This window comes from Cnephaeus nilssonii (assembly GCF_951640355.1).
Source record: "Cnephaeus nilssonii genome assembly, chromosome: 4".
Classification (NCBI taxonomy): domain Eukaryota; kingdom Metazoa; phylum Chordata; class Mammalia; order Chiroptera; family Vespertilionidae; genus Cnephaeus; species Cnephaeus nilssonii.
In genome coordinates this window covers 53686095-53710914 of record NC_137075.1, presented here as the reverse complement: position 1 = coordinate 53710914, position 24820 = coordinate 53686095, and the positions used below count along the sequence as shown (strand labels likewise).

Below are 24820 nucleotides of genomic sequence, written 5' to 3'. Positions count from 1 at the left end.
AATTGGAACCTCCACATGGGAGCATGATGGGGCGATGAGGAAAGTGACGGGAGGTGGGACAGGTGGACAGGAATGTCCAGCTTTGTGTGACATCATCAGGGCCTCAGTCCGTGTTGGTGTGGCGAGGGAGAGACGGGGCTGAGCAGTGCCTGTGGTGGAGCATGTTGGCGAGGACTTCCTCTTGAGGCTGGGTATGACCAGCTTCCGCACATTTGCCTTTGCTTTAGTTATCCATCGTGCGTCGTCCTATTCCTCCCGGTGCTGATGACATCCCACTGGGCCCATAGCTGAGGTGGCTTCACCTTTTTAGAATCAAGTATGAGGATGCAGAGCTGGACAGAGGATTCCTGACCCATCTGGATGCCAGAGTTGGTCTGGGGAAGATCATCTGAATATTTCCATAAAATGCTGGAATTTTCAAAGCATGCAAATGGCCTCTGTAGAGACAGGACACCCTGTTTCCAATCAGAGTATCCTGGATTTGGGAGTCACTTCCTGAGATACTGAAGGAAGATGAGCATAGATGTATGTGAAGGGCACATCCTCTAGAATCAATATCTGGATTCAAATCCTGCCACAGCTACTCGCTGGTCTATGACCGTGAGCCCCGTGATTGCTTCATATGTGAAATGGGTTAATAACGGCACCACAGCCGAAACCGGTTTGGCTCAGTGGATAGAGCGTTGGTCTGCGGACTGGGGCGTCTCAGGTTCGATTCCGGTCAAGGGCGTGTGCATTGGTTGCGGGCACATCTCCGGTAGGGGGTGTGCAAGAGGCAGCTGGTCAATGTTTCTGGCTCTCTGTCCCTCTCCTTTCCTCTCTGTAAAAAGTCAATAAAATATATTTAAAAAAAAAATAACGGCACCACAGCACAGGGAGGGTTGCTGCAGATCAAATGAGATGATCTAGGTGTGCGTGTGCAGATGCAAGAGACATGTAGTGAGAGGGTGCTGTGCCTCCATTAGCCTCTCCCTTCCCATCCGAAACTGCTCGCAGCATTTGTGGAAAACCTCCTGTGCACAGCCACGCTTCTAATTAGGGATCAGATGGCTCTGGGAGAAAAATCTCAGACAGCAGATGCCGTGGCGGCTGGCTGCCTTAGTAATAGCAGGGCCTCAGGTGGCGACATTCCTGGCCCTGAGCCAGCTGCCTGGAGGAGGAGGGAGAGGCAGGTGAGATGGAGGCTGCCAGGCTGCTCTGTAACTTGACTCTTTGTATCATGAAGGACAGAGCCTGCTTTGTGTAGGAGAATGGCAATTCTGCCCCGACTGCCAAGCTGATGTTCTTCACATTTTCTCCCTCTATCCACCCCCCCCCCGCCCCGCCCAGGCTGTCCCTTCCGTTTGTCTTTCCCTCTCTCCCTCTGTTTCTTACACACACACACACACACACACACACACTGGCTGAACTGGAAAAGGAGGCTGTTAATTTAAAACAGAAAACTCAGGGAATGTAAAAATTATGTATGAGCAGCATTTTTCTTTTATTCTCAAAAGTGTGTAGATGAAGAACGTTCTGCAAACATAATGACATTGACCATGGAACAGGGAGCTGCGCTGAGGACTCACGTCCAGTTGTCCGGGATTGTCCGGAGCTGCCCTCCTTACGCAGAGCAGAGCAAGCAGCCAACAAACCACACCCTGTCGGCGTGGACAGGGGCCATCCTGATGCAGGCTTCAGGGTCAGCCAGACCCGTATCATGTGTGACCTTGGACAAGGGCTGAGCCTCTCTGAACCTGTCTCCTTCACTGTTGCTCAGGATAGTCATGTCCTCCTTGGAAGGCAGTTTTGAGGATTAAATTAAACAACCAGTGCTGAGTGCTGACACAGTGGGCACTTGCTAAGGGGCAGCTGGCTCACCTTGAGCTGGTCCAGGACCAGGTATCGAAAGGAAGGCAGCCTGGGAAGGGGGAAGGGAAGCAAACTTGCTGGTGCCTTGTTCAGTCAATTCCCAAGCTGTGAACGGCAGGTGAAGGCAGTTAGAGCAGGTAGCCATAGGCCCCTTGGCGCTCTGACATCTGGAAGGTGCAGTTGTCTGAGGTGTGGACACTGCCAGGAAGGCTAACCTGGCCTTCACTCTGCTCAGGCAGCGGCCTCCGGAACACAAGGTGCAATCGGCAGAGGCCAGCCTGGGGTTCCCCAGCCCGGGGCTGAGGTTGGTAAGCACAGGCAGCCCTGCAGGGGGAGCCTCGCTCAGAGAGACCACCACCTGCACGGGCCCCTTCGGACACTTCTCATCCCGAAGTGTGTCAACTTCCAACAGAGATTCGGCAGCCTGAGAGCTGCAAGGGACCTTAGGTGACCATGTCATCTTTAGCAGCAGGATTCAGTTTTCAAATAAAGACTTCCAGGGCACCCAATACCTAAACCACATACGAGTAGGGCCCTGTGGTAGGACTGGGGGTGAGGCACCTGATCTGGTCCAGCCAGTGTTTTCGCAGATGAGAGAAGAGAGGCCCAGAGAAGGTGAATGACTTGTCCTAGGACACACAGCCAATACCCCAGCCCCTGGCTCCCACTTTTAAAAGCCAGCCATGAAGATAAGTTTCTCATTGCTCTACATAAGTTTGGTTTTAGAGTGTCGGGGTCACTCTGAAGGGAGGGAGGTAGAACAGAGATGGCGGTCCAGCAGAAACACCCAAAATCTTTCACTTCCAGAGCTTGACGTTTATCTTTGTGCACAGGAGCTGGATTATTCCGTTGATCCGGGATCTCTGCCTCCGCTCCGGAACCCTGACATCCTCGTGGGGGAGAATGACCTCACGGCCCTCAGCTACCTCCACGAGCCCGCGGTGCTCCACAACCTCAGGATCCGCTTCGCGGAATCCAAGCTCATTTACACCTACAGCGGTAAGGAGCGGCTCCCGGGAGCAGGCCCGCGCAGACACAGTGTGCTGCCCAGAGCACCCTGAGGATACATTCCATAGTCCGTTTATATTGGAACTAGAGGCCTGGTGCACAGATTTGTGCACCAGTGGGGTCCCTTGGCCTGGCCTGTGGGGATGGGGCCAAAACTCATTCTCCGACATCCCCTACGGGGCTCTGGATTGCAAGAGGGCCCAGGCCAGGCTGAGGGACCTCACTGGTGCATAATTGGGGCTGGGGAGGGGCCGCGGGAAGGCTCCAGGGAGTGTCCAGCCCATCTCGCCCAGACCAGATTGGCTGGACTCCAGCAGCAAGCTAACCTACTGGTCAGAGTGTCTGCCCCCGGTGGTCAGGTGGTCAGTGCATGTCATAGTGACTGGTCGAACAATAGAACGAACAGTTGGACACTTAGCATGTTAGGATTTTATTACATAAGATTGCTGACTTCGGTCAAAATGTGTAGTCCCACCTACACATGTGCCCGCATCTCCACCTAAACAGTACAGGCATTGGATCTTAGAGAGTCTGTTATGAAAAGAAGTGTCTGGGTGGAGAGAATTTTCAACAAGAGCTAAGGTTGGACTACCAAGAAAACTATATGTGGATGAAGCTTGTGTTTGAGTTTCCCAGTGGAGTTGATAAATTTATTACTTATTTGGGGCAATGACGTAATCATCATATTTCCATTGAGAATTGCCAAAGCCGCTCAGTATTAGGGCAGTCTCATCTGTCACCTCATCGGTCCCTCTTGGAGTAGCCCAGACATGGGGGTGGCATCGGCAGGGAACTGATTCAGAGCGCTGAGTGACCTGCCCAGAGTCACACAGAAGGTTTTTCAAGTGGCAGAGCTGGGGTGACGGTGAGAACCCCATCACTGTGTCTAACGTCTTTTCTCAGGAATCATTTTGGTGGCCATGAATCCTTACAAGCAGTTGCCCATCTACGGAGATGCCATCATCCATGCCTACAGCGGGCAGAACATGGGCGACATGGACCCGCACATATTTGCGGTGGCAGAAGAGGCGTACAAGCAGATGGCCAGGTAGCCTCCTGCGGGGCGGGCTTGCTCTTGCTCTCCTAATGCTCCTGCATTTGCTGGGTCCTCGCCGGGGAGGGGAGACATCAGGCTTGGTCTCATTAGATGTGACCGTCAGACCGGAGGGGCCCCGGTAGAGCAGACTACCTGTACCAAGTAGCAAATGACTCTCAGCGCGTACCTGACCTGTTTAACCGAGTCTCCTGGGTTTGGTTCCTTCTGGGTGCTCAAAAGTTGTTCCTACAAATCCGGCACTAGCAGGTGCCTCTCTTGCAGTGCGTTGGATTGGAGGAATACTGACGTATTCCCCCCTGTGAGATGTGGAAGCTTTCTGACCCACCCAGGGCAGCAGAGCCCAATGGTAGATGAACACAGGTTTCAGTGTAGACTTGGGTTTTATCCTCATTTTGCCACTTGTTTTTTGTGTGGCCTGGTGGAGTTCTTGCTTTGCTGGCAAACATTTATTAAAAGCCTCCTGTGGACCCATGACCACGCACACATGCCTGTACATCAGCCTTGCGCCCTCAGGATGGCCGTGACGGAGGTGCCCGGGCAGTAAACAGAATCCAGAGCCACCGCATGTACGAGGCTGGGATTGGCACTTAGATATTTTTACTCCATATGTAATTTCTTTTTCCCGTAACCAGGCTCTTTTGGCTTCAATGTCCTCATCTGTAATGCATGAAGAATAAAACACCACCTTATCTTTGTAGATCCTTTCACAGTTTGCAAAACAACTTTCACAGTAATCTTTGAGTTTTCCAGCACTCCTGTGAAGTCAGCTGAGCTACCATCGTTGCCCTCATTTCACAGATGAAAACCTGAAGTGAGGGACCTGGGCCTGCTCATTATTTACCATGTAACCTTGGGCCCAGTGCCTGGTCCCCCTCAGTGCCAGGGTCCTCACCTGTGAGCTGGATGCATCCATTCCAAGCTCCACTGCTTGTCATCAGGAAAAAATAATGGCGGCTTAAACAGGGTAGACGCGTGTGGTTCTGTCCTGCAGAGGAGTCTGCTGGGCAGTCAGGGCTAACACAGGACCTCTACCAATCACCAGGGCCCTGGTGCCTCGCTGTCCCCACCCCTGGGTGGCACTCGTCATCGGGGCCAAGCTGATACTTTTATTTTTTTTAGTATATTTTTATTGATTGCAGAGAGGAAGGGAGAGGGAGAGAGAGATAGAAACATCAGTGATTAGAGAAAATCATTGATTGGCTGCCTCCTGCACGCCCCACACTGGGGATCGAGCCCGCAACCCATGCATATGCCCTGGACCAAATCAAACCCGCAATCCTTCTGTCCACAGGCTGACGCTCTATCCACTGAGCCAAGCCAGCTAGGGCCAAGCTGATACTTTTAAAATAAATTTAAAAAATGTTTTTTATTGATTTTAGAGAGAGAGAGAGAGAGTAAGGGAGAGGGATAGAGAGGTAGAAACATTAATGAGAAACATTGATCAGCTGCCTCTGGGGGTCGAGCCTGCAACCCAGTCATGTACCCTGACCAGGAATCAAATCGGTGACCTCTTGGTTCATAGGTTGGTGCTCAAACACTGAGCCACACCGGCTGGATCCAAGCTGATATTTAGCCATTTCCTGCATATGCTAGGTGACAGAGTCCCAGGGAAGGTTGTGTCCCCTCCAGGTGAAGGAGACTTTCCAGAAACCCCACAGAGCACTTCTGATCACAGCTCATTGACCAGGCCCCACCCACATGGCCATGCCTAGCCACAAGGGAGCCTGGGATATGCAGTTTTTCATATGGGCAGCACTGTGCCCACTAAAAATTGGGGCATAGTCCCTAGGAAGAAACGGGAGAATGAATGTTGGGTAGAGAATTGCCAGTTAATAACCAAATACCTTGGTTTCTGCCACAGCAAGTTTTCTCCCAACCCTAACACACCCGTGTTGTCACAGTGCATTCTGGGATTTTCCCTGGCTCCCTGCAGGTCCAGGACATCCGCTTGATTAGTGTCCCTGGCTCAGGGTCCGAGGGGCCAGGGCTGCTCCTGGGTGCCAGCAGTATGCGCTGCTTGGAGCTGCAGGGCTGAGCCAGCTTCAAGCTTGAAAAGCCAGGTTTCTACAGGTCTGTCTGTCTGACTGTAGTAGCAGAACAAACATAAGACAGGCTCCTGTGGGACTTGCTGAGGCTAGACTGGGATCGGGAGAGCCCGGCATTAATAACCCCAGCCCCACCGTACCCGGCCGGCCACGGAACACTGGGGGTGTCACCCACCTCGGAGTCTTAGCTTCCTCCTTTGAACCAGGAGCGCTCGCTCTCGCTCTCCCTCTCCCTCTCCCTCTCCCTCTCCCTCTCCCTCTCCCTCTCCCTCTCCCTCTCCCTCTCCCTCTCCCTCCCCCTCCCCCTCCCCCTCCCCCTCTCCCTCTCCCTCTCGCTCTCTCCCTCTCCCTCTCCCTCTCCCTCTCCCTCTCCCTCTCCCTCTCCCTCTCCCTCTCCCTCTCCCTCTCCCTCTCCCTCCCCCTCCCCCTCCCCCTCCCCCTCTCCCTCTCCCTCTCAAGCATTCACAAGGGAAGCTGTGTGCTCTGAGCTCTGGGTCAAGTCTCTCTCTCTGAGTCACTGTTTTACTTATCTGTCAAATGGGTATAAGCGGCATAGGATTTTTGTGAGGCTTGAATGAGAATCCCTGTAAAGTATTCACAGAGCCCCTGACACATCAGCCGTGCCGGATACATAAAATGGCATTATAATAAAGTTCTACCACTATAATCTCATGACATGAAAAGTTCAATGCATTTTTTAAGCTCTCTGAGTTATGCAGCACAGCATTTTGGCTTGCAGAGCATCTAAATATGTTCCCAAGCATATTTTGAATAACTGCTCTCCAAATAATGTCTTTAAAATGTTTCATATTTAAGTGGGGGTATGCAGAAAGGGGTTGACATAGGCTTGAGACTGCTCTCACGAGAGGCCTGTTTGCAAACATGGCCCATGGCTGGCCTCTGGGGACCTGGCTTTCAGGAAGGTTCTCCCCATTTCCTAATTGATAAGAGTGGCTCGCTGTACTGACGCTTACTTCCGTGGTTCATGCTGAACATCTGCTTTCCTCTGGGCACCTGGACTGTTGGTACCCGTTAGGGGATGCCTGTGTGACCAGCCCCAATGGGAACTCTGGGCACTGGGTCTGATGCGCTTCCCGGGTAGACAGCATTTGCGCGTGTTGTCACAGTGCACGGCTGGAAGAATTAAGTGTGTCCTGTGGGACTGACTGGGAGAGGACTCCTGGAAGTTGACGCCTGGCTTCCTCTGGAGGTGGCCCCATGTGTCTCTGCCCTTTGCTGAGTTTCTTTGTATCCTTTCGGTGTAATAAATCTTAGCCGTGCCTACGTGCCTACGACTCCATGCTGAGTCCTGTGGGTCCTCCTAGCGGACCACTGAACCTGGGATTGGTCTTGGGGACCCTCAGCACAGGAGACAGGACACAAAATTGTGTCTTCAGCATGGTCACATAGGAAAAAAGACTGGAAGGAAATTCTCTGGAATGCTGAAAACAGGTACGCTGGAGCAGCGATTTTCAACCTGTTTCATCTCACAGCACATAAACTAATTACTAAAATTCTGAGGCACACCAAAAAAAAATATTAATTTTGCTGATCTGACAAGAAAGTAGGTAGAATTTTGATTCATTCACACTGGACAGCATTGTTGTGTTGGCTGTTGTCATTTTCTTATTTGACAACCTAAGGGAGAAGAGGTCAGTGCCCTGACTAATAGTCAGGTAGTGCATGTTTTACAAATTCTGTGGGAAAACCATTGTGCCTGCCGCCAGCGCCCGGGCTGAAAAGCACTGCTTTGGAGTGATGAAAGTTTCCCTTCCAGCTTGTCTGCATTTTTCTTAGTGACTAGATTCTGCTCTTGTAATAAGAAGGAATGTACATGTTAAAATCCTTTCATTTGTTTGCTTTAGAAACAATAAAAATCAGTCAATAATTGTGAGCGGGGAGTCGGGTGCTGGGAAGACGGTGTCTGCTCGCTATGCCATGAGGTACTTTGCCACCGTCAGCAAGTCGAACAGTAATGCCCACGTGGAGGACAAGGTGCTGGCGTCTAACCCCATAACCGAGGTGTGTGCCCCGGGTGGGCGGGGGCAGGCTGGGAGGCAATGGCATGTGGTGATGGAGAGGTGGGCTGGTCTGTGTGTGTGTTGTCCTGACTAACCATAGTTCCCTCCCTTGAAAGACCTCACTAACCAAAGTTCCATGCTTCTATGTCTCTGTCCAACCTCAGAGGGAAGGTGAGGGTGGGTGGGTGGGTGGGAAGAGATTAACCAAAGAATTTATATGTATAAATGCATAACCCATGGATGCAGGCACTAATGTGGTAAAGGCCTGGGGGTGGGGTGGGGTTGGGGGGCCAGGTGCAGTCTAGCAGGGGTCAATGGGGGGGGGCGAAAAGGGGACACCTATAATACTTTCAACAATAAAGATAAATTAATAATAATCTATATGTATAAAGAGCCAGGGGCCGTCACATCCTAAACAACTGAACAGATGACCAAACAGGCTGAGTGGGGCAACAAGGCCGGCAGGGGGATTAGTGAGGGGCAACCAGCCTGGCATGGGGGGCAGTTGGGGGCAACCAGGCCTGCAAGGGGGGGCAGTAAGGGGCAACCATGCTGGTGGGGAGGCAGTTAGGGGCAGTCAGGCAGGCAGGCAGGTGAGCAGTTAGGAGCCAACGGTCCTGGATTGTGAGAGGGATGTCTGTTGGGTTAGGTCCGATCCCTGGGATTGGGCCTAAACCAGCAGTCGGACATCCTTGAGGGGTCCTGGATTGGGGAGGGTGCAGGCTGCACTGAGGGGACCCCCCCCCCCCGCCCAACCGTGCACGAATTTCGTGCACTGAACCTCTAGTAATAATAATAAAGATCAAATAAGTGAGGGTGAGAAACAGCCTGGAACTCTGTTCTCAGTGGGAGCTGAAGGAGATGGGGCAGAGATTGCTGCCTCTGAGGCTCCCCCGTCTGTCTGCTGGGCTAGAAATTCTACCGGCAGATTTCAGGAGCCCCCTGTTTACATTTACATCCCGGGGAAATGTCCTCAACCACAGACACCAGTGCACAGAGACCAGCAGTTCTGCAGCCAGCGGGCACCAACTGTCCTGAACTGAGTGTTAAATGTGCAGGCATTGTATTGTGAGCTATTGTTGAACCCATGGGAGTTTGAAATCAATCATGGTGGGAGTATCCACACCTTAAAAATCAGCAAAATGCCACATAGCAAGGCTCTTCCTCTTCCCTGCAGCGGATTCATCAGCATAATATCGATGGTCACGTGTGGGCAAGGCCAGCGGTGATAGCAGCTAGGGGTGAGGACACTACCCTCTCAGAAGAAGGGGCATCTGAAAGGCTACGGGCAGGACCCAAAGGCCGGCTCTGGCTGCCTCGCAAAATGGGAAGAGGATTGATTTGGGTTTATTTGGAAGTGGAGCAAGTAATTAAGAACATTAGATTTCTAGACCTCTCCTCTCTACTTCCTTCTCAATGAATATTTATGTATCAGACCACCTATTTTGTTTAAGCCACTGTGCCAGATAATATGGGATGTAATGAAAAAGAATAAGACCCAGTCCCCAAGTTTTAAGGCTCCTCTAACATAAGCATATTTTCAAGTTAAATAGAAACATAAGTCACAGTCCAAGGTAGCAATAGAAGAGTCCAGAAGCCCTGCCCAGTGAAGTGCCCAGTGGGTGATTTTATGGTTATTTGTTCAGAGTTGGCCTTGCCCACCAGCCTATAAGCTCCATGAAGGCAGGACCAGGTCTGTTGGGTTAACCCAGTGGTCGGCAAACTCATCAGTCAACAGAGCCAAATATCAACAGTACAACGATTGAAATTTCTTTTGAGAGCCAAATTTTTTAAACTTAAAGTATATAGGCAGGTACATTGTTATTAACTTAATTAGGGTACTCCTAAGCTGGCCTTTGCTAAAAACTCAAGGGGCCAAAGAGCCGTATGTGGCTCGCTAGCCGCAGTTTGCCGACCACTGGGTTAACCTTTGCCTCCTGAGCACGTGGCCCATAGCAGGGGCTCGGTAAATACACGTCGTAATGGAGTGTGGTGACCGGGCAGGAAGCACAGTACATATGCATCAGAAGGGCACTTCCAGACAAAGGTGCTCAGGAAGGGAGACAGGCAGAAGAGACGGAATTCAAGGATGGAAGTAAAAAAGCTGAAATCGTGCTCAGAGTGTGTCTGTGTGTTGGGGTTCTGGGGAGGGAGGGGGGGAGAAGGCAGTTTTTTCGGTTAAAGGGAAGTGGTAAGGGCTAAGGATAGAAATAAAGGTTGAATGAAGGATGTGGACTTTTAATTGAGCATTTATACTATGTGGGGCATGGATGAGGTGAGGCACTTTATATTATCTCATTTTCCTCCCAATTCTGTAGGGTGCTTATTTCCCCATATTACAGAGAGAGACGAAATAACATTTCTAGCATCACACAGAGATTAAAAAGGAACCTAGGGACCTGAAATATCAGAGCCTGCGCTCTTTCTGTTCTGCTCAGCGTCTCCCAGAGATTGAGGAGAGCTGCTTTCCCATCCCCCAACCTCCCTCTGCTAATACCCTCCCCCCCCCCCCTCCATACAGGATTGGATTTACTAACACTGCTCCAATAATGTGAATGCAAAGAACTTTTTAATGTGGTTATTTCAAGGGAGTTCTATGCTTTGCAGGCTGTTGGAAATGCCAAGACCACCCGCAATGACAACAGCAGTCGGTTTGGGAAATACACAGAAATCAGTTTTGATGAGAGAAATCAAATTATAGGAGCCAACATGAGAACTTACCTGCTGGAGAAATCCAGAGTTGTCTTTCAAGTAAGGATAAAAATACTCGTTAAATTTTCCTTTTCCCAACTTTTTAAGTATTGTTTCCATTTATATACTCATTAGACAGCCTACATTGTTCTGTGACTTGAATAGAGTCACTTCATTTACAGTTTGTTTGGTTTCTTCTGTTCTTAAAAAAATGTTTTTAAAATTTTCATTGAATTTATTTGGGTAACATTGGTTAATAACATCATATAAATTTCAAGCATACCACATTATAATACAACATCTTTATACTATATTGTGTGCTCATTACCTGAAGTCTAGTCTCTTCTGCCACCATATATTTGACCCCTTTTTTTCTTTTCATCCTCCCCCACCCTCCTTTCTCTCTGGTAAGTACTGAGTCAAACTGACCAGGGCCATTTGTTGCTTTTGTTTTATATCCCACATAGGATTGAAATCATATTGTTCTTATCTTTTTTTTCATCAGACTTACTAGTATTTCAGTTATAATACCCTCAAGATCCATCCATATTATCACAAATGGCAATATTTTATCCTTTTTTATGAGTAGTATTCCATTGTATATATGCCCTACATCTTCTTTATAGTCTCCCATTGAAGGACACTTAGGTTGTTTCCGTATCTTGGTTATTGTGAATAATGCTGCAATGCACTTAGGGGTATATATCTTTATTTTATTTTTTAAGAGTAGTTTATTGATTTTTAGAGAGAGAGGAAGGGAGAAAAGAGAAACAGTGTGAGAGCATAGCAGCAATCAGCAGCCTCCTGCGTGGCCCTCTACTGGGGCAACCCCCAGAGACTAGACTTGAGGTAACGAGTAGTGTTGGTCTGTGCACCAAAGGGTCTTGGGTTTGATTCCCAGTCAAGGGCATGTATCTGGGTTGCAGGTTCCATCCTCCGCTTCAGTCAGGGTGCATGCGGGAGGCAATCAAGGTGTCTCTCTCTCACATTGATGTTTCTCTCTGTCTCTCCCCCCACCCCCTCCTTACCCTCTTACTCTCTCTAAAAATCAGTGGAAAATATATCCTTGGGTGAGAATTAGCCAAAAATTTTTAAAAAATAAAAAATAACATTTTCTCTGGGGTCATTATTTGGAGGGCCATCAGAGCCTCCAGTTCTCCGTCTGTAAGAGGCAGGGCCGGCCTGTGGGCCAGCAGAGGGAGCAGGGTGGGTGCCAGCATTGCTGATGCAGCAGAAACCAAGGTAGGTGCCTGGGTCCCCAGAACAGATCAGCCATCGAAGACCCTCTGGTAGAAACCTCACATTTTCATTTATAAAGATTGGTGTAATTTGGGGACTTTTCTTTCTTTTACAGTCAGAAAATGAACGAAATTACCACATTTTCTATCAGCTCTGTGCATCTGCACAGCAGTCGGAATTTAAACATCTTAAATTGGGTACGTGACGGATGGTATGTGGAAGAGTCTCTCTTTTACGTAGGGGTTTAAATTCTAGGTTAACTTCTTCTTACAGTAACATCACTTCAAAAATATATTCTGTCCAAAGGTACAAGATCCTTGGGTTTTGGTGTGGGATGGATGCCTCTAAGGAGATAGATAAGAGCTGGAGGGTAGGGTGGACCCACAGAGAGGGGAGCCCTTCAATTCCAGGCTTCTTTTCAAGGTCATGGTGATTGTGTCATGCAGCTAGAGCCACGTGGATAAGGCCTCCTGACAACTAGAACTTATGCTCTAAGTCTCCAAACTTTTCTTTTTATCTGAACTCCTTGGTCATTTTCCTAATGTGTATGACATATTTGTTCCTTCTAAGATAGAGTACTTTTATCATAATTTGAACTTCCTTGATGACTCAAGGTCACCATTTAGGAAGTCATAATGAAGTCACACGAAGATAATATCCATGCTTTGTGTGCTAAACAGACTGTGAATAGCGAATGTGGAAGAAGGGTTACCTATTATCCAAATATCAGATACACAGGAGGTCATGATCTTGTTTGTGGTGATGTTTATCAGAGTACACATATATCAAAACTCATCAAAGGGTACATCTAAAATGTGTGTGGCTCATTGTACATTTAATAAACCTCACTAAAAATGTCTGTGACACAGACATTTGCACAGAAGTTTGACACAGAAAGCTGCATAATAAAATTGTTAGAAGTGGGATCAAAAACCATGAGCTTGGAGGCAGCCTGTGTTTAAATTCTTGCCCTGCCATCAGTGCGGGACCCTGAGGAGCCTCAGCTTCTGCGTCTGTAGGTAGAATTCTAGGGAATAAATGGAGTAATGTGTGTAGAATGCTTACTATAGCTAATTAAGAACTTTCCTTTTTTATAAACTTGCATGTCCAAGTTTTTATGCTACAGATGTAACCATCTTGTGATTTCAGGGAGAGCGGAAGAATTCAATTACACGAGGATGGGCGGCAGCACCGTTATTGAGGGGGTGAGTGACAGTGCTGGCATGGAGGAGACGCGGAAGACCTTCACACTGCTGGGTAAGGGAGGCGTCCTGTCCACGGTGTGGCCATTTCCTCTTTTAAACAAATTTAAAAAGTTTAAAAGCAGGGTGCCCAGCATGCATGTGTGCAGAATATTCCTAATAAATCCTAACTTTAGAATGAGTCGATCAGAACATAGAGGCCAAATGATCAAGACTGTCTTTCCCGGAAAAGATGGAGCCCCCAGCTTCTTTGTCCTCTGCCTCACGGTTGCTGGGAGACGCCTGGGCTGTAGCCCTGTGGGTGCTCGGAAGCACTTCTGGGCTGACCAGGGAGTAGCTGACTCAGCTCAGAAGTGCAATGTTGACCCCAACTGGCCTTCGTGGACCTCCTGATGATGATAAAATGGTGGGCACTTATATGGAGTTTAGGTGTCACCCTGGGCACTTTACCATGCTTATCAACGCATTTGAACCTTTCAGCCACCCTGGGAGGTAGGCGCTAGTATTTCCTGCATTTTACAGCAGGTAAGCTGAGGCACCAAGATGGTAAATGATTTACCCAAGGCCACATGCCAAGTATGGAGGGAACTGGAATTGAACTCAGGGTCTTAAAACATCTCATTTAAAATTTTTTATTTGTTTTCAATTACAGTTTACATTCAATATTATTTTGTACTAGAGGCCCAGTGCACAATATTTGTGCACTGGGGCAGGGGGGTCCCTCAGCCCGGCCTGCACCCTCTCACAGTCCGGGACCCCTCGGGGGATGCTGCCTGCCGCAGAAGCAGGAGAGGCTCCCGCCACCACCGCTGCACTTGCCAGCCATGAACCTGGCTTCTGGCTGAGCGGTGCTCCCCCTGTGGGAGCGCACTGACCACCAGGGGGCAGCTCCTGCGTTGAGCGTCTGCCCCCTGGTGGTCAGTGCGTGTGATAGCGACCGGTCATTCTGCCATTTGGTCAATTTGCATATTAGGGTTTTATTATATAGGATTAGTTGCAGAGTATGGCATAGTTACTTGATAATCACATACTTTATGAAGTGTGTCCTCCTAATATTTCCAGTACCCACCTGGCACCATACATAGTTATTACAATGTTATTGACTATATTCCCTATGCTGTACTTTACATCCCTGTGACTACTCTGTAACTTCCAATCTGTACTTCTCAATCCCTTCACCTTTTTCAGCCAGTCCCCCAACCCCTTTCCCCTCTGGCAACCATCAGTCTGTTCTCTGTATCTGTGAGTGTTTAAACATCTCATTTTATATGGAAACCAAATCTTGCATTGCTAGGAGGTTGGCACAGGTGAAGCAGGTACTCTTCCCAGTCTTTCTCCAGCTGCTTTCCCTACATGGAGCTCATGTTTGGAAAGACTGTCAACCAAATGGTTTTATAACAATAGTCATTCTCTTTCCCTTTTTGTATTAGTCTAGGCATCCACACATAACTGCCAACCAGAGCTTCTGATCAGTGTGAGACCAGAGCCAGCTCAGCAGGTGACAGGGCGTGGCTGGCAGAATGCCAGGACTACAAAGGAATCTGCATGCTTTCCTTTCCATGTGCCTGTTGTTCAAAGATGCTAGCCCCAGACCGTGTTCTCTTCTGACTGCCTGTGCATTGGCTGTTAGACCTCACAGTTTAGTACTTAATTATCTGTTGTCATGTATTTTCTTTTTTTAAAAATTCTTACCCAATGAGATGCTTATTGATTTTAGACAAAGGGGAAAGGAGGGGGGTCAGGGAGGGAGGGAAGGAGAGAGTGGGGGGTATAGGGAGAGAGAGAAAGAGAGAGAGAGAGAGAGAGAGAGAGAGAGAGAGAGAGAGAGAGAGGCATCCATGTGAGAGAAGCATCCATGTGAGAAGCATCCACACCAGTTGTTTGCCTTCTGTATGTGCCCCAACTTGAAACTGAACCCAAAACCTAGGTATGTGCCCTGACCAGAACTTGCAACCAGAACTTGGGTCGATGCTCCAACCAACTGAGCCACACTGGCCAGGGCGTGCTCCAGTTTTTCATGTGTCATAACACAGGTCCTTGATCTCATGCAGGTCCATTATTATCTCCGGGCATCAGTTTTCCATCTGTAACCTGGAAGCATAATGACAATATTTAGTTGTTCCAGTTATCTATTGCTGTTCCCCAACTATTCGTGGCTTACAATGACAGTTTATTATCTCTTGTGATTCTGGGTGGACTGGGCTCAACTGGGCACGTCTCACGTGGGACTGTCGTGTGATGGTGGCAGGGGCTGGATCCTCTGTGAGCCACGGTGGCTGCAGCCACGGGGGCTGGGCGGTGTCTGTCTCTCCACGTGGACGTCCCCACAGCTGCTGGTCTCACAATGAAGGGACTGCACGTGTGTGGCTACCATCTCCCAGAGCCGGTTCCAACAGGCTCAGATGGACTCTGCAGGGCTTTTTATGAACCATCCTCAGAAGTAATGTGGTCTCACTACTGCCACATGCTAATACTCACAGCAAGCCATAGGCCAGCTCAGACCAGGACTCATGGAGGGAGCCATGCAGGCACGAATGCTAGGAGGGGGCCCTGGGGCCACAGGAGTAGCCACCACAGTAGCTGTGAGTGATGTTGTGAGATGAAGAGATAATGTCTGAAATGGTTTATGAACTGTGCCATGCTGTATCAGAGGTCAGTACACCTTTAATGAAAGCATGACCTCACTGCATGAATCACTAAAACATATCCTAGACCAAAGGTTGGCAGATGGCATCCCATTTTTGTAAATACAGTTTTTATGGGGACCAGACACACTCATTTGTGTAAGTATGGTCTGTGGCTGTTTTCACGCTGTGGTGGCAGGTGAGTAATGGTGACGTCAGCGGCACTGCCTGCAAAGCCTACCAAGAAAACCGTGGCTGACCCTTGTCCTAGATGAGAGTTTTCTTGCGATATGGGAAAGACCGAGGGAGTTCATGAAGCCGTCTAACTTCACCCAGTGTGTCCAAACACGCAAGTCCCCTGGTCACCCAGGGCCAGGCAGAGGGGGATGTGATTGACTCTAGAGGTCCAGTAACTGGATTCATGCGTGGGACCAGATGACCCCGTAACTTCATCATCCTGTGACCCTGCAGCCAAGGAGATCATGCTGTGAGCTGGCTTCATGGTCTCTAAACTGATGTCGTCCAACACAGTACCACCAGCCACAAGTACTTTAATTAAAGTGAAACGAAATTGAGTTCCTGTTTCACTAGGTGTGTTTCAGCTGCTCATAACACGTGTGGCCCGTAGCTCCTGAGCTGCACAGCGGAGCCATCATGTCGGAGAGTCTATCTCCTAACAGGTGAACGCTGCACCTGCTTTGCACGGCCTGTCCCATCGGCTCTGTCTCCTGTTTGTGCGCAGTGTTACCTGTCTCCGGCGGAGCCCTCCTCCAGGGCAGGTGGCCTAACTTGAATCTTACGTAGGCTTATCAGGCACTCGGCACGTCACCTCCGTTAAATGTGATTGCTAGTTGTGGTTGACTTGTCCGTGCCTGTGTTCTGTGATGGAAACAGGAGAGAGAGGCGGGCCGGTTAGAAATGAGGTCATCTCGTTCAGTTCACACGCCGCTTCACACCAGCCCAGGAAGCGGGCCTCGGAGCCCGCACACCCTCTTTGCCTGGCCTGGGTCGCCAGGGCACCTCCACGTTACTCACACCGGGTAAAGCTAAGACGGCTTCACAAACTCCACAGTCTGTCTACACACCGCAGTGGTCTGTTTACATAGGACATACCCAGCCTGACTGGGGGCAAGTGCCCTAGCCCTCCTGTGCCTTAGTTTCCCGTCTATACAATGGGAATAATCCGAATACTTGCTTTATAGAGTTGTTGTAAGCATAAGAGATGACCGTGCCCGAGAGACACAGGGTCCCACCATGTCCCCTTCCCACCCGGCTCCTGAGGCACCTCCGCCAGCCGGCCAGCTGCAAAGTTGCCCCCTGAGGAAGCAGAGGTGGTGCGTGTTGATCGTAAGCTCCTTCCTTTGTTCGCCTCTGACTCTTTGAACCCGTCCTTTGATCCTCGCCTGGCCAGCTAGAGCTCCCACAGAGAACACCCTGGACAGTCAGACCCAGCCGGGACTCGGGCCCAGGGGACCGGACATTGTGCTTCTCACTGAAATCTAACTCAGGCCGGCGGAGCTTTTGTGGAACGTTGTCTCCTTCGAGGAAAGTGCTGCACTGAGAGCTTACGTTCTTTCCCATCGTGGCTTTGGACTTACTTCCCTATTGTCGAGTCTGGAGGGCATGGCGTGGTGAAGAGGCTTAGTTATGGACCATGCCGAGAGGAGTGTCACTTTTGGTTGCTGTTCCTCGTCCCTGGCCTGTCATTGGTCATGGTGGCGGCCTGGGAGGTTGTTTCTGCCAGAGGTCCCAGTCCTTCAGTGGAGCTTTCACCGCCATGTGGCGAGGCGGCGAATGCCTGGACGCAGTTTGAGCTGAAGTCATCCGTGCATTTTTGGTTTGAAGTCTCTTGCGACTTTGATTTTGTGTAATCTTTGAAGTAGAGAAGCCACCTAGGTTTTGAAATATTGAAGAACAGGACCTCGCTGCTATTGAAATATCCCAGGAGTCCTCAGCCAGCGGCTCTCGCTCGGCCTTAGGGCCGGCTGCTTTGTGTCCGGAGAGCCTGGGGGCAGGTGGGGTCTCCGTTCCAGGTGCCATCCCGGTGCAGACCAGGGAGCTCGGACATCCACCTGAATGAGCCTCCCACCCGGCTGAGTGTATCTCCAAGCCCCTGGACTCACTGCAGTGTCATTGCCACCGCCTGCGCTTACCCTTCCACCCACCCGGCACCAGGCTCCTGACCTGGCCGAGCCCCGCTCACCACTGGCAGGTTCTCCACTGTGATTTGTGGGAGTCAGTCACAAAGTCCTTCCCAGTAGCCTGTTTGGTTTATTTTCAGCTCTGGGAAATGCACGAATCCCTTCCTGATGACCAAATATGCCAGGCATTCATAATCTGTATTCCGCCCACAGCAGTCAGGGTGCCAGTGGGAAACATGGGGCACACTCCAAGTAGGAGAAAAGGAGGAGGGCTTGTTCCTGAAGGGAGCAGCTATAAGGATGTGGGTGGGGCTTCGGGGGCAAGAGGGGCAGTGGGGACCCAGTGCAGCAGCAGAGCTGTTCGCTGCACCTTCCTGCTCAGGCCCAGGGGTGTTACTGGAGCCAGAAAGAAGGGTTTGGAAAGTCAGTGCTGGACCAGGAGCAGTGACCTTACATCAGTCAGCAACATAGTCAGCTTGGGGGATGTTACCAGAAAAGAGGCGAGCAGATCAACCCCTCTCTCCTCCTCCCCACAGCCCCCACTGGTCAAACCCAACCAGAGGCCAGAGGTCATGACAGCCCATGCCATGGTCCACACAGGTCAGCCCCCTAGGGCAAGTGAGATAAATCCAGCACCCACCATAAAAATAATTCAGGCGGCTTGTGAACGAAAAAGAAAAATGCACATTAAAGATAAAGCAAGTACATCATAGGATAAACGAGAGCCGATGCTCCCAGGCACCTGACACGAAATGGTTATGTGGCTATTAATTTATGTGGAACTTCCAGCAGCCTTGGCTGAGGGGGACCTCGCGGGTTGCAGAGTTCACCCTGTGCATTTGCACAAGCCCACCTGGGGAGAAGTGTGAGCCAGGTTCACCTGGGTCCACTTTATGCTCCCTGTCCCAGCTCTTGGCACTGTGGTCCTAGAGTATCTTAAAGGAACCCAGGTGTTCGCTTACTAGCGGCCAAGTAAGAGAAGAAATGCAATATTCCTAATTTGGGAACATTTTTGTCTTCAGGTTTCAAGGAGGATTTTCAGATGGATGTATTTAAGATCCTGGCAGCCATCCTACACCTGGGCAACGTGCAGATCACAGCAGTGGGCAACGAGAGATCCGCCGTCAGTGTAAGAGGCTTGCTTGTTCCACCCTGCCTGTGTTTGGGGGGTCATCGGTAGAACGTCTCAGGGTTCCCCTGTTTTTGCTTTTTAGCACCAGGCGCGTTGGACCAACTGGGGAGGCCAGCTTAATAGGAAGAGGAGAGCAAGGGTTTCCATGGGTTGTCTTCAAAGAGTAAAGCTTCTTTCTCTTGCAACAGAAGAGGAGGGGGAAGTGCATTTTCTATGTATTTTTCTTTTATTCAGCAAATTTTACTAGCACTGCTATGTGCCAGGCACTGTTGTAGGCTCTGGAGAAACAGCAGTGAACAACACAAAGCAAGGTGCCCCTCGAGGAGCTTTTCATCAGAGGAGAGGAGACACTATAAACAATGACAGGCTCTGGCAGCTGCTGATGGCTGTTCAAAAGGAAATAAGGCAGAGGAGGGGCAGAGAGGAGCAGGGCCTTCGGAGAAGTTTTCTGAAGGCCCTATGTGAAAGGCCGCCTCACACCTGAATCCTTCCTTCTTCCCTATACGGCAGCAGTGGGCAGAGGCCTGCACACAAGGACGTGAACTATGCCTGTGTCTGGGGCAAGGGGGTGTAATTTCAGAAATAGCAAAAAAGCCAGTATATCCCAAGAGGTGCGAGTGAAAGGAGGGGTGGAAGGTGAGGCTGGAAAATGGGGGGCTGAGGGGTACAGGTTATGCAGGGCCTGAAGGGCACGGGACAGTTGTAAGAAGAAAGGACACCTCTTGCCTCTTACCGTGTACGTTCCGTGGCAGGTTCCTTTATTAATGGACACTAGGTAAGTTTTCGTGTGCGTCTTCTGTGACACATGTGAGTGATGCTTGGTCAGGGGCACGTGTTTAGTTATTCTCATTAATGTCTGCACGGGGAAGAAAAGAGCACTAGTAAAAAACACGTCTATGAATGCAGATGGCAGCAGTGTCCGGCCAGGGGCAAGGTGCAGCTCCCGCCGCTGGGCCCTCCCGCTTCATGCCCAGGCCTGGCCGTGTCTCTGAGTCCTGGCCATTCTCACGCCAGCTCGTCCTCCTCTCATGCAGGCTAAGCGGGGGCCCAGGGGCCCTGGCGGGGGGCCCGTGCTGGCTTTGTTGGCTGACGGCCCTGATGGGGCCCGTGTTTGTTTTCAAAGGCGGATGACAGTCACCTGCAGGTGTTCTGTGAGCTCCTGGGCCTGGAGCGTGGCAGCATCGCGCAGTGGCTGTGCAATCGCAAAATCATCACGACCTCGGAGACGGTGGTGAAGCCCATGACCACGCCCCAGGCCGCCAACGCCAGGGACGCGCTGGCCAAGAAGGTCTATGCTCACCTGTTTGACTACATTGTGGAGAGAATTAACCAAGCGTTGCAGTTTTCAGGCAAGCAGCACACTTTTATTGGTGTTTTGGACATTTATGGGTAAGAGCCTATCTTTCCCCGTTTGAATGTCGAATGCCCATTATCCTTAGATCATTTGGTTCTGGTTCCTCCTCTGTGTTTCACATGATCAGAGAGATGGCGTCCTCAGTTTTTGCACGCACGGATGTTAAGTCCAGTCTCCTGAGCGACAGTGTCTTATTTAGTGTGTCAGTAAACGCTAACTTAACAACGGCCACCTCGAGAGCTCACTGTGGCCAGCGACCATGTCGGGTGGTTTCCATGTGCCGCTCACCTACCCCTCACTCAGCCCTGAGATTATCCCCTGTTAGGGTGGAGCAGCGAGGCTGAGAGGCTGGTGGGAGGACCCAGCACCGAGGGAGGCCCTGGCCCACTTCTGTCTCCTGATAGAGACCCCCTGAGGTGTGGACCCCATGTCCCTTTCCCGTTCACAGGGAAAGACGTCCCAGAGGTCCTGCCCTCGCCCAGGCCCCCAGGCTGGAGGAGGACTCACACCAAGGCCTCCACCACCCTGCCTCCCACGCCTACGTCCTCATCCTTTCCCGTATAATGCAGATCTTGCATTTGCCCCAGCCCTTCCCCAGGAGTCCCCACGTTGGAGTTCTGTTCTTCTTCCTTCTCTTTGCCCCATCATGCGTTCCTAAATCCCAGGTCAGACTCACGAACGATGCTCACAGACAGCCAGAGGGCGTGTGCGGCCAGGCCCGTGTGGAGGTGGGCTCAAGGGGCATCACATTCCGGCTTTATTTGTTGGCACCTGGCCTTCCACGCCCAAGCCCTCCCCTCCCAGACCAACCCTGGCTTCTCTCTGGGACAAGGGGCAGCTTGTCCCACGAAAGGCACCACAGTGTTCCCCCCACACAGGGAGCGGTCAGTCCCCCAGGTCTGTGAAAAGCAGCCCAGCCCCCTCCCCATGCAGAGGGGAGAGCCGGGCTGGGCTCCCCACCTGGGGAAGGGCGGGCAGGGGGCACACTGACCCCAGGTAAAGAGGGTGCCTCAAGGGAGTTACTTTGTTTAACTTAGACTCAGTTAATACAATGACTACCAATTAATAGTACATGTCAACAGTTATAAAATACTGAGACATTGCGGGATCTCGAGTAAATTATTTACCTTTCCTTGTTCTAAAAAAAAGGTATGTGAGCAGCCAGTAAGGATGTAAGTAGACTTGTAAAAGGGGAACAGTCCTGCCAAACAGTAGTCTCTTTGTGGTGGAAATAGGTGATGGTTGTATTATTCTCTGTGTTTTAAAAAATGCCTCAAAAGTAAATAGGCCTTTATTATAAGAATATTTCATTCATCCAACAAATATCTATACAAATATCTAATTGCCAGCCACGGTGTTGGGTGTGATCGGTGAACAGCATGGACACATGGCCCCTGCCCTTTTGGGACGTAAATTTTAGTGGAGTGGGCAGGTAGGTAATTAGGTGGGGATGGTTTGTTTGAAAGGAATGTGTGAGAGTTAGCTGGGGGTGGGGAGAGAGGAGGCAGCTGAGTGCAAGGAGCAGTAAGTGAGGAGAATGGCATGTAGGCCAGATTCAGATCCAGGAATCTGAATTTTTTGGCTAAGTGTGCAAACCTGAGACAGGAATAATTATAAATTCACAAGAACTTCTTAGAGTATGTGTTAAATTTTAACTTTAAAATTAAATTCCTCTTCAAAAAGTATAAAAGTAACATGCTTGCCACCACCCCTCCAAAATGGTACCCCTCCAAATAAATGGTACCCCTCCAAAAAATAAGCACCCCTTTTTAAGTAATGATGCTGTTGCCTAGGGTGAATCCTTTCATGCCTTTCTCCAGTATGCTCATGTCTATGTGAGCCCTGTTCCGTGTTCACCCTGAAACAGAGAGAACTGAGATGTTTGGCCTAGAAATGAGGCAGCCTCAAAGGCAGTGCCCCCTTACTCAGAGCATTTAAAGATGAAGCTGTGAGCTCTGAGGTGCAGCTGAGAATGACTGAGGGCTTGGGGTCCCCCAGCCAGGGGTGTTTGTGTTCTCCGGCCCCAGAGCTGTGAAGGCCTGGGCTGGGAGGTTGGACCCTGGGAGTGCGCACTGCAGCATACCGGACGTGTGGCCCGGAGGAAGCCACAGAACCTCTCCGAACCTCAGCTTCTGCATCTGTAAAATGGGGCCGCTGTTGCAGGGTATGATGAAGATCAAATAGGAGAATTGGTAAAGACATCTTCAGAACCATAAGCATCGTTCAAATGTGAAGTGTTGCCATCGCCAATGAGCTTCTGGCATTTTAAGTCATAGATTTAGTTCTTTCCATTGGGTTGTGAACTTTAGCTCTGGGGAAGGTGGGCAAAAGGGCAGGAAAATAATCACTGATGAGTGACATTCCGTTCCTGCTCTAGGAAGCCCTGCCTCTGGCCTTGGCTGTGCGTGTGGAGCACAGTGAGGCCCTTTTGACCCTCCCCAACCGGCCCCGGCCTGTCCGCAGTGTCCAGACTCAGGACCCCCGCCCTCGAGTGGTGTGGAATGGGGCTGTGTGGGTTCGGTTCCTGCTCCGAGTCAGCCTGGAGCTGTTTAGAGAAAGTCGAGGCCCTTCAACTGCCCAGGAAGTCTAAACTGAGCCAAGCTGGCTGTCGAGTGACACTCCCAGGGGATCCATGTTGGCAATGGCAGGAACCCCAAGGGATTAGAGAAGTGAAGAACCACAGCTTTGGAGGCACCAAGAGCTGGGGTCAAATGGCATGTCTGGCACCATTTGCTGGCTGCCTTCTCCGTGATGGTCACCATCTCCTGGGACCCTCACGTGTGACAGTGGGGTCGCTGTAGCCTCCACCTAGGGTGGTGTTGGGGCTGGAAGTGATGTGTATCTGTGCTGATGCCTGAGCACCGGGGAACTTCCTCCGGGCAGAAGCATTCACCTGGCCGGGTGGGGAATTTCATGCATGAGTTTTGTTCAGCCAATAACATTGGATAATTCACATAAACGTCCAGATTTCTGGCTTTTCTGGAGAATCAGGTGATCTAGCATCCTGACCTGCATTCATCCATGGCCACAGCTGGCGGGAGCTGAGTAGCAGCTGCCCCACTGGATAATCCTGTTTGCCACAGCCCTGCACAGCTTGCTGGCCGCTCTCCAGCCTGCTTCCCCTCTCTGTCACCTGCCCACCTCCTGCCTGCCAGCCCCCGAGTGGGCAACTTCAGGGCAGCGCCGGAGACAGCACTGAAAGTCTGAGGACGGAGGCAGGACATGTCTGCTGCAGACCTGATGGGGTCTGCTGGGCTATAGTATTAAATGGCCGTGCCCTTTTCTTCCAAGAACTGGGAAAGCACCCTGGAGGGGGCAAAACTGGGCTGCCTCTCCCTCCAACAGGCAGCGAGTGGGGAGTAGGAAAGAGCATTGCTTTTTTACCGAAAGCATCAGTGTTCTAGCCCGAGGCTCATAGCAGTCTGACATTGCTGTGTGGCCTTAGACAAGTTTCCTAACCTCTCGGAGGCTTATTTCCTCATCTACAAAGTGATGATAATAGTATGGCTGTGCATGAAATGACACGTGATATTGTGAGGTGCCTGATTTAGTGCCTGCCTCAGAGTGGACTATGAACTTTGTCCAAAAAAATACTAACCAATAAATGATGTATATGTCCTCCAAGTTACATTTTAACTTGTTTAACTGCATTTCAGCTTTGAAACCTTTGATGTGAACAGCTTCGAACAGTTTTGCATCAATTACGCTAATGAAAAACTGCAACAGCAGTTTAACCTGGTAGGTGACTTTTCTTTCTTCTTGAAACTCATTCTTAGCGCTGAGTGCAGGGAATCTGGACCAAGGCAAGCCAGGCTCTTCCCTCTCCAAGTTGTGATTAAAGGAGCCGCACACTGGGTCACTGCACCACCTTGTGGCCATATCTGAAATCACACCTTCCCACCTTCCTATTTTATCTTTTTGGAGCCACCTGCCTGCTCTTCAGTTCCAGTTCCTCATCTGTCATTCTTGGGTACAGACCCCAATATGCAGCCAGACCAAGTGGTTTTGTTAGCTTCCTGAAGCCCCCACGTCCTTGCAAAACTCTGTATCTTTGCACCTGCTGCTCTGTCTGCTGTCACCCACCTGCTGTTCCCATCCTTTCCCCACCCCTTCATCTTCACCTGGGGAGCTCTCCTGCTTGTCTTTTGAGAGTCATCTTCTCCCACACAACCCCGAAGAAAAGACAGAATGACATCCTGGAGAGCATGGACTTTTTCCCAAAGTGAACTGGTTTGAGTCTCAGTTCTCCCACCAGCTTCCTCTGGGACCTCGGGCTCTCTGAGACTCAGTTTCCTCACTTTAAAAATGGTTCAATAGCACCCGCCTAATATTGTTAAGACCTCATGTTGAATCATATTCAGTAACTGTTTCTATTCTTTCCTTTTTCTCACCCCAGAATTAATCCATGTGTAAGCATTAAGTGTTATGCTATTGCAAATTTCTATTTTATTAGCA

General features: G+C 50.2%; 1 protein-coding gene across 3 annotated transcripts in view; it reads left to right on the top strand.

Moving 5' to 3' along the window:
- Positions 1-24820, top strand: part of MYO5C (myosin VC) — a 96416-nt gene that overhangs the window by 14553 nt on the left and 57043 nt on the right. For 2 of the 3 annotated variants that reach the window (XM_079769239.1, XM_079769240.1), the window contains exons 3-11: positions 2685-2850; positions 3763-3907; positions 7827-7983; positions 10590-10733; positions 12028-12109; positions 13062-13169; positions 18902-19008; positions 20135-20400; positions 24022-24103. In XM_079769239.1, coding sequence (XP_079625365.1) covers positions 2685-2850; positions 3763-3907; positions 7827-7983; positions 10590-10733; positions 12028-12109; positions 13062-13169; positions 18902-19008; positions 20135-20400; positions 24022-24103 — 1257 coding nt within the window. Of the gene's footprint in view, positions 1-2684; positions 2851-3762; positions 3908-7826; positions 7984-10589; positions 10734-12027; positions 12124-13061; positions 13170-18901; positions 19009-20134; positions 20401-24021; positions 24104-24820 lie in introns of those variants that run through there. The other variant, XM_079769241.1, reaches the window with a different exon arrangement.